Source organism: Tinamus guttatus, unplaced genomic scaffold (genome assembly GCF_059628265.1).
Source record: "Tinamus guttatus ecotype Peru unplaced genomic scaffold, ASM5962826v1 Tinamus_guttatus_pri_ptg000510l, whole genome shotgun sequence".
In the NCBI taxonomy this organism is placed as follows: Eukaryota; Metazoa; Chordata; class Aves; order Tinamiformes; family Tinamidae; genus Tinamus; species Tinamus guttatus.
The window spans coordinates 1,419,760-1,428,487 of record NW_028289044.1 but is presented as its reverse complement, the minus strand read 5'-3'; the positions used below and the strand labels follow the sequence as shown (position 1 = coordinate 1,428,487).

Genomic DNA, 8,728 nt, shown 5'->3' with positions numbered 1-8,728 from the left:
AGTACTTTGGGAACTTAAACATGAGTTAAACTGAATATGAGTTAGGAGGCCTCCATGTAGGCAAATGAAGCACTTTAGGAATAAGATTAGCATTTTTGTTAAAATAGAAAACCTATGCACAGCTGTTGTCCAATTCTACAAGCACCTTGGACACTCCAAACAACGATGTTTAGCAAGTCTAGTTACGGCTATCTAGGACACTTTAATGTTCCAGCTAACTGTCCCTCTTCTGCCTGCAAGTTACTATATACCTCTATCACTTCAGCCACTTGCAGGCATGACATGATATTAATACTTTTTATAAAAATAATTAACACAATCAACCAGAGCTCAGGAAGTTATAAAAACAAAGGTTGCTTCTGTGTTTTATTTAAATAAGAATAAATGCAGCTGCCAAGGAGTAGAATTTGGGGAAGGAGGGAACATCTAACGTGTATAGCACAATCTGCTAGATGTTTTGCATCAAAAATTATATAAGATTTCTATCCTCTAAACCTTCCCCGATGAGAATACAAGCATCCATGGCCTACCCTATGTTTTTATAACTAGGAGTTCCATTAAAAAAAAAAAAGAGAGAGAGAGAAAAAAGATCCTGCAGTTTGGGTTATCTAATATTTGTTCATGGATTATTTCTAACTTCACAAAAACAAACAATTATTAACATCTTGTAAAAGGGAAACTGTGCAGGTTTACAGTATGGCCAAGCCAATCCAAGTACAAGCTGCTGCTGAGAGCACTAATGTTCCCCAACACCTACTGCATGTTCCTGCTGCTTCCCTTGTGCCAATATTAGTGTTCACTCTGATGTCATGGTTATCTGGTTTGGGGAACTAAAGCAGCTGAAAATTAAGCCAGCAGATTTGCTTATGATGAGGTCTGCCAATAGCAGAACAAATAAGTCAAGGACACTAAGAGCAAGAGCACCACATTGAATAAGAGGCTCAAGCTATACATTCTCCATCACATTATAAAACCATGACCTATACGTGACTACACAAGATTGAGTTAAAAACAAACAAAAAAATCCTAGTGGAGTTCCTAGAATTCAGTCTCAAGAATAATATACCATTATATGAGTGAATTTGACAAAACTGTTGTTTGGCCAAGATGCCAAACAGAGTAGGGCTGGTTTATTCACAGAAAACACCAAATCAACACAGAAGTGAAGTGAGGAAAGAAAAGAGCCTGAAGGTTGGTAGCACAAAGTGCCACTAGTTAGTATCAAAGTGGTCACAGCCTTCAGGAGCAATAAAGTTATCTAATTTATAGAAGAAAATGGGATTTTATCCTTTCAAAGTTTGAGACAATCATGTGAAAGTGATGTACCAAGTGACTATACTGCAAATACATAAGAGGCCATGTATGAGATGAATGCTAGTCAGAGTGCATTAGGCCAAGTATTTCTAGCAGTGAAAGGAAAGCACTAATGTTATTCAAAGTCCTGAAGAAGGTTTACCTGGAATACTAGCTGCATAGATTCAAAGAACACAATCAAATAGAAACACTGGATAACTATTAAAAAATATGAGAGGCTGAATCTATGAGATGAAATTAAATTCAGCTTGTTCTGTTAAAGAAATTAAGTGTGAGAGGATATTTATATTATACAATCATAATTCTGGGGGCGGGAAAGTGTCTAAAAGGTGAGGAACAGTTGTACAGAAGAGAACTCCTTAATGTGAAATGCATACAATGCTGAAAAAGGTGACTAGTAAAGTTTGAAATTCTCTGACTAGCAGAGCGATCTGGAACAGATTTCCAATGCAAAGGCAATAAGAGAAGAATTCCACCCAGTTTTAAGAGCCTGATGAGCTGCTCTAAGAGCTTGGTATTAGGCTCCATGAACCAGGAGTTCCTTTTAAATCTGGCATTCCTGTACTTCCTTTATGTGCCCAAAACCAGGAATTATTTCTATCAAAATCAACCTTAATGGCCTGAACTGCCTGAAGGACATTAGTGATTAGCAAATAATTGGAACAGTAAAAATGACTTGATGGAGCCACCTTCAAGCTCCTTCAGTAGATTTAAGAAACAGAACAGATATACTAACCATCTCCATGCTGTAAAGGATTTAAAACATTTTGCCCACCCCTCCAAGGCTTGTCACCAAGGAAATAGTAAGCAGAAAATTAGGAAATTTCCATTTCCCACTCTCAAACCGCTCAAGGTTTATGATTGTTTTTGAGACATACAGTTCTTACAGCAAGGTCTGCCAAAGGGTATTTCTAAGAATTCCCTTTAGAATTTAAAGCCACAGCGCAGGTTCAACCATCACTTTTGGAAATCTTTGCACAGGCTTCCTTTGCAGACAATATTTCTCCACCCACTATAAGCCAGGCCTAAGTAGGAAAGAATTAAAATACAAAAGAGAATGAGTAGAAGTGCAATATTTTCTTTAGTATTAACTTAAACCTCAATATTCCATGATATTGAAGTCAAGTCACTCCTCATTCATTCATTGAAGTAACTCCTCCCTTTCCTCTTAATAGTGACAATGAGTTGTTGCTATTAAGAGAAAACATAGGGCTTGAGAATGATCACAGGCAGCATATTTGAGAAGACTCTTGTTCTTTGCCACTATACTACTTCTACCTCAGGGCCACTTTTGCATCTCTTTTCTCTGTACTATCAGTCTAGCTACCTAGTCAGGCTGCCCTGTCTGTGGTCTTTCATTTCTATAAATGAAGAAAGAATGATTAGACGTATTGAAATCATTGATTCCCTTCACTCAAACCATTAGAGGCTATTAGATAACTGTAACAGGACTTGTAGTCCATTAAACAGTAACCATTAACCACAAATTGAGTGTATCAATATTTCATTTCTCTCTGATGTCAACACTAACAAAATTTTATTAAAATATATGTGTATATATAAAAATCATTTTGCAGAAAGTCATTACCTGTTGAAGCCAATCTGTCTTGCTCAGTTTTTCCCTCCCAGCGTATCAGTAGATGGCAGCAAAGAACTTTCACCAAAGCATAGCATTTGCATCCCTGATAGACCTAACTGAACAAGGAACACGTGATTCAAGAAACAGATTTCTTTTGTGATACAAGTTTAGAATAAGAAATTCCCAATATCCCAAAATAGAAAAAGTGATTAAAATTTTGAAATATGATTTTTTTTCCTCCCTTCTCAACTTTGTTCCTTTGGGATGAACATTATAGATGTTAAAAATAATACTCTTTAATCCAGTAGCTCAACACTAAACAACTCTGCAGATGCATCTTCCCTAAATTATTCTGATTTAGCAAAGCAAACACTTTAGAGAAGTACATATAAATACATATATAGATAAGTACATCCCTGCTTGAGCAGAAGGGTTGGACTAGGTGATCTCTATAGGTCCCTTCCAACCTCATCCATTCTGTGATATATCTCTCATACTAAACATCAGGCCTTTTTCTTCAAAATGAAAGGTTGCTTATCAGCAACTGATTTCAGCTGAGTTGCCATATGGCTTCTCGTTCAAAGGGGCATCTGTTAGAGAAATATTTGAAGAATTATTGTTGAAGTTTTCAACGTGATTTACTCCCCAGGTCTTTCTGGGCCAGATTGCAGTACTTCACATCAGAACTGAGAGTCATCTCACTGTCTGTGGTACTTCTCCCATCACCTTCAAGGATGCATTGAAAATTGCATTTTGCTTTTCTCCTTTATATTAGAGGCATTACTTTGATACTTAACAAAAGTATAACATGATGATGGCTAGAGGTGTCTTAATACTATGACATGCCATACTTACCGTGATACAGCTACTGGCATCCCCTAATGTTAGTATCCCTACTAACATTATTATGATCAAGTTACTCCAACACCTGAGTGCATATGTTTGGTAATACACTTTTCTACCTCACAATTTGGAAATTTCTCTCACAAATGGGAATTTCGTCTTCATGATATCAACTTTTCCTGCAATAAAAACTATTAGACCTCTCTAAAACTCACAATTAGTTACTGTGTACCTTTATAAGAAAGAGTGACACAACAGAACATCAACAGAAGAAACAAAAAAGCTTAATTTAGAAACTACTAGTATATTGACCTGCATTATGCAGGCTAAGTAAAGAAAAACAAATTAAATACTAAAATCAAACAGCTAATACATTGCTTTTGTGATATTATCATTTATATAGGTAGTAGTAATTCCATTACATAGTTGCTTTATGTTCCACTCTAACATTTTAAAAATATTTACAGTAACTTAAGGCAAGCAATAAATAAAACCCACACAAAATAATTTTTTAAAAAGTTTTGTTTTCTTTAATTTGTCACCAAGACAAGAATCGCATGTTTAAACATCTGTGAGATGCTGTAAGTTAGATATTGAAGACTACATTTAAGGTACTTTATTGAAAAATTAAGATGTTAATAAGTGCCTAGCTACATAACAGGTAAAACGACAATTTTTTTAAAACGTTCCCTTTTTTAAAAAACAAAAATAAGCTAAAATGATTAATGTATACACACAAGAAGTCATCATCTTGATAAGCCAACAAAACCACAGTGAATGAGACTTTCAAAGTGTATACACTGAAATTTTATATTTAGACAGAATATGAACAAGATCAGGAGTTTAGGGGAAGGAGAAAATGAGCAAAATGCAAGGGCTTATATTTCTTGCAAATTTAGAGTCTTTTCAAGTTTCTCTTGCTTTGGGCACTTCCTGGAGGAGCATCTTTTCTGTTCTGCCGTTTCGCAGATAAACTACTACAATCTTTTGACCCATGGAAAGCATGTAGGCACAAGATACAGAAGTCAAATCCACACGCCTCTCTGCTACAGAGTCCTCGTTTCTTTACCAACTGATACTTTGCAGGATATTGACATCTTGGACAGGGTTTTAAAGCCTCATCAGTGTACAGAGTTTTGGCAACCTGTAGCAAGAGATGGAAGGGAAAAGCCAGTGATTTTTTATAGCTCAAACTCTTCTAAATTCTGAGAATGGAAGTTTCTTAGCTGCTTACTTTTATGTATTCTTCCTGCCTACTATTTGACCGGGGAAATGTGTTGCATCTCATGGGTATTAGAAGTTCACTGCGAGAAGGTGGTGTTTTTATTACAGGAGTTTTGGCTTGAGCTTGAACAGGCCTTAGAGCAGATCTGCTGAGAAGAGTAAATCTTGTGACAGCATCTCCAGCATTCAAAAAATCCCCCTGTGAAAGATGACAATTATAAGGAGTGGGGAAAAAGAATAGAAAAAAAGCAAATAGATTTATGTAATTTGGGGTTTGTATAACAGCAACAGGATACAAAAAGAAACTATGCGCAGTGCATAGGTTTCTCATCAAAAGTTTGTATTTACTAAGTGGACGAGAGAAAAAAATAGTCCTATAAGCACACTAAACAAACCAACTATCTTTTAACACTTACTTACTCCCTCCTGGTCATCAGGTGTCTGAAGCAGGACATGCCTTAATAGTAAGCATTGAAAGAGCAAACAAAATTGTCACGATTAAAATAAGGTTACACCAAAGCATGAGGATGCACGGGGCTTGTCAAGTTGCAGGGACAAACCAGGTACACACACAAACACACACACCAGTTAGAAATCGTGTGTTCAAACTACGCCCAGTTAAAAAACAATAAAACCAGTCACATTCTAAAGCTAAATTTCTTTACATACTTACATTAAAACTGTCACTATCAGCTTTGAGTTTTGCAAGATGTTTACTCTTTCATCTGACCTATGTTCTTCCCTACTTGAAAAAAAAAAAAACATTTTCTTTGAGAGAAACCTTACCGCAGCTGCTTCTTTGAGGTGTTTCATATATGACTTTCTCCTCTTGTCTGCATTTTTGTCTTGTATGACAATTTCACGCCAGTTTTTGCTTACTTTCCAAATGCTAGAACAAATGAACAAAAAAGTTACCTACTTTCAATTTTTTTTTTTAAAGTCATAATAGTGAAACAACATCAAGATTTTGGTATAATTCAACGTACTAATTTAGTTATTTGGCAGATGCTATATACTACAGGAGCTTAGATCTTATAAGGATCTAGATCTTATAAGAGAACTGTATTCTTCCGTATCATTTCATAGAATTACATATAAAACACTCATGTATAATCACAGTATAGATAATAGCAGTTCTTTAAGTTACAAAAAGAAGCAAGTTTCTTCTTTCTACATAAACTAGATTTCTAAAAAAAAAAAAAAAAAAAAAAAAAAAAAAAAAAACACCTTTGGGAACAAATTTGGCAAGTTGTGAAAACACCTGTGACCCTTATGCTTCTACCCCTTCTCCCATTCCCTTTGTAACTAAGGGACACTTGATTTCTTTGAAAGAAGTGACAAATCCTATTGAATTAACATGAACCCAGAACAATGCCCATGATTTTTAAGCTGGCTGAGCAATTTTGGTGTTATGCTTATAATGAATGAAATTAATACAATTAAATAAAAAGCCTTTCTAGGCTTAATTAAACTTTTCATACATTAAAAAATTTAATAAGTATAGTGATTTAGCTTTAAGTTTGGTAAACATCACTGTGCTTTTCCCTCTCCCCCTCCCTTTTAATATTACATATTTTTAGAACTTAGAAAGAACAACATGGTTACAGGTGACACTTTGATCTCCCCTAAAACAGCAGCAAAAATTCAATTGACAACTCCCACTATTCCAGACCTTATTCCAATCCATTAGCAGAAATGCATTTTCAATATTTTGAATAGTAATAGAGCTTACCTGCACAGTAAGTACCATGGTATAGTACTTACTTGCATAGACTTTCCACTGTCAAAGCATCTAACACTATAGCAAGAACATGTTTTAAATTTCTGTATTTCAGTTCTGTTAAGATATCTAATTTTTCAAGGCCCATTTTTTTGCCTATAAGACCAGCAAGAACTTCTTCCAATGCAAATATTTCTTTCCCAACAGCATTCTCTGGGATTTGCTTTTGGTCCGCTCTTTGGCTTTGCAAGCAAATTTCATGAACTATTTGCAGAGCAGGAGTTCTTGAGAGATCTCCGTGGTTTAGAACAAAGTCTTTATTAGTCTGTTCTTTTGAAAGCAAAGTATGGTCTTCACTGAGAGAGTTTCTTTCTTCTGTTAAAATATACACTGAATTAGGAGGACTGACACGATCTTCTGTCTCTGACTGTGAACCCTGTTCCCGAAGGGTTGATAACCTTCTAACCCGTTCAAGTTTTCTTGTCTTTCTTTTACTATCCAGATTTTTGGAAGCACCTTTATGATTTTGAATGAGTTCTTGGAAAGATCCCTCCTGATCAGAGGGCAAGTCTTCCGACTTATCCAAATGAAGCGAGTTATATCCACTATCCTCAGGTGTGGAAAGATTTTGGTAACTCACCAGTTTAACAGGGGGAGTGTTTCTGTCACATAGTTCAAAGTTGAAGTTCTCTACAACACTGTGGATGGATGTCAGGGACTTACCCTCATCAGGCTCTGGTAACATACTGCTACTGGGCGTGCTAAGTGACCCACCACTAACACTCATAAGGACATCTTCCCCAAATTCATTACTAACACTGTGCTTGCACTGAATTGGAGATAGGCATTCTGGTTCTGATAAGGCTGCATCCTTACACTTGGACTCATCTAATGTGGAAGACCTTTGCTGTGAGAAGGATAGTCTCCTCTTTTGGCTGTCAGGACTAGATTCTTCAGTTTTTGAACTGCTAGTTGCAAGATGTCTGTAACTTTTATCTCTTGGAGAACCTGAAGTTTGTGAAAGTCTCTCTTCAAAGCTCAAAACACAGGAGAGTACTTTTTTCCTGCTACCTCCTGAAGAACTCTCTTGCCCTTCATGGCATCCTGTAGGGGTGCTGTCTGGAGCAATCTTTGATAAAAGCAGTCTCCTACGTAGTGATGAGGTTTTTTTACCCACTTTAGGAGTTTCAAAAATATCTTTACTTCTGTTTGCTTCTCTTCTTTCTGATAGAGAGATGGAATTCATTTCATTTTCAATAGATGATGACACAGAAAAGAATAAGTTTGAATGATTTTGCTCAGAACGCTCATGTAGCAATGACAGATCTGCTGTGCTTGGTTCCTCTTTCTGTTCTGCACCAAGATCTTGTAATGACTCATCACATCTGCTGTCCAGAAATCCTGAAGTGGAACATGAGCCTTTAGAATTGGAGTATTTAGCACTGTCTCTTGGAGACATTAGCCTATTTCTTTTGAGAATATTGAACATGACTGAAGGACTCTCTGACATCTTCTCCTTGGCACTTTGACTCTGTAAATGAAGAAAGCAATTTTATGCCTGAAATTAACAGTCACATTGGTCACCAAAAGACATGTAGAGTAGTCAAAAGGCTTTGTGGAAGTCTGCAAGATAATAGCCCTAACAAAAGCATTTTATTAGTCTTAATGAAAACACTGCTTATGCATGAACACAAAGATAAAACATAATCAAAATGGTTAGACTGAAAAAATAAAATGCATAACATATCATAAATGAGATAAATTAGAACATACAAGCTTCAAATATGATACAGTGACTAAAGTCTTTGCCCCACTGAATTAAGACACCTACTCATTCCACTAAATATCAGGATTTATTAGCTCTGTTATTGCTTCCCTCCACTCACTAACAGTTCAGTTCAAAAACTGAACTGAACATTCTTGACCAGAGCTGAAGGCACTCTGCATGGCCACTGTAATACAGAAGGCATTCCTTTGCCATGGGCAGATTGAAACTTATCCCATTCAGAGGAGCAGGACAAGAACAGACTGTAAGAACCTGGCGAAAA

At 36.2% G+C, this 8,728-nt stretch overlaps 1 protein-coding gene across 1 annotated transcript; it reads right to left on the bottom strand.

Annotated features, from left to right (window-relative positions):
- Nucleotides 1-4,627: 4,627 nt before the first annotated feature.
- On the bottom strand, nucleotides 4,628-8,206 carry FBXO43 (F-box protein 43). The gene is made up of 4 exons (XM_010213789.2): nucleotides 6,725-8,206; nucleotides 5,747-5,849; nucleotides 4,971-5,159; nucleotides 4,628-4,880 (listed from the first exon to the last, which is right to left on the bottom strand). Exons 1-4 carry the CDS (start codon nucleotides 8,188-8,190, stop codon nucleotides 4,632-4,634), a joined length of 2,007 nt encoding a protein of 668 aa, XP_010212091.2. The 5' UTR covers nucleotides 8,191-8,206; the 3' UTR covers nucleotides 4,628-4,631.
- Between the last annotated feature and the right edge of the window lie 522 nt (nucleotides 8,207-8,728).

Excerpts from the sequence above, each read along its gene's own strand:
- FBXO43 (XM_010213789.2), bottom strand. The coding sequence starts at position 8,190 with ATGTCAGAGAGTCCTTCAGTCATGTTCAATATTCTCAAAAGAAATAGG. Across the intron at positions 5,850-6,724 it reads ACAGTGGAAAGTCTATGCAA|CATTTGGAAAGTAAGCAAAA; the intron begins GTAAGTACTATA and ends CATTTGTTCTAG. Across the intron at positions 4,881-4,970 it reads GGCAGGAAGAATACATAAAA|GTTGCCAAAACTCTGTACAC; the intron begins GTAAGCAGCTAA and ends CTCTTGCTACAG.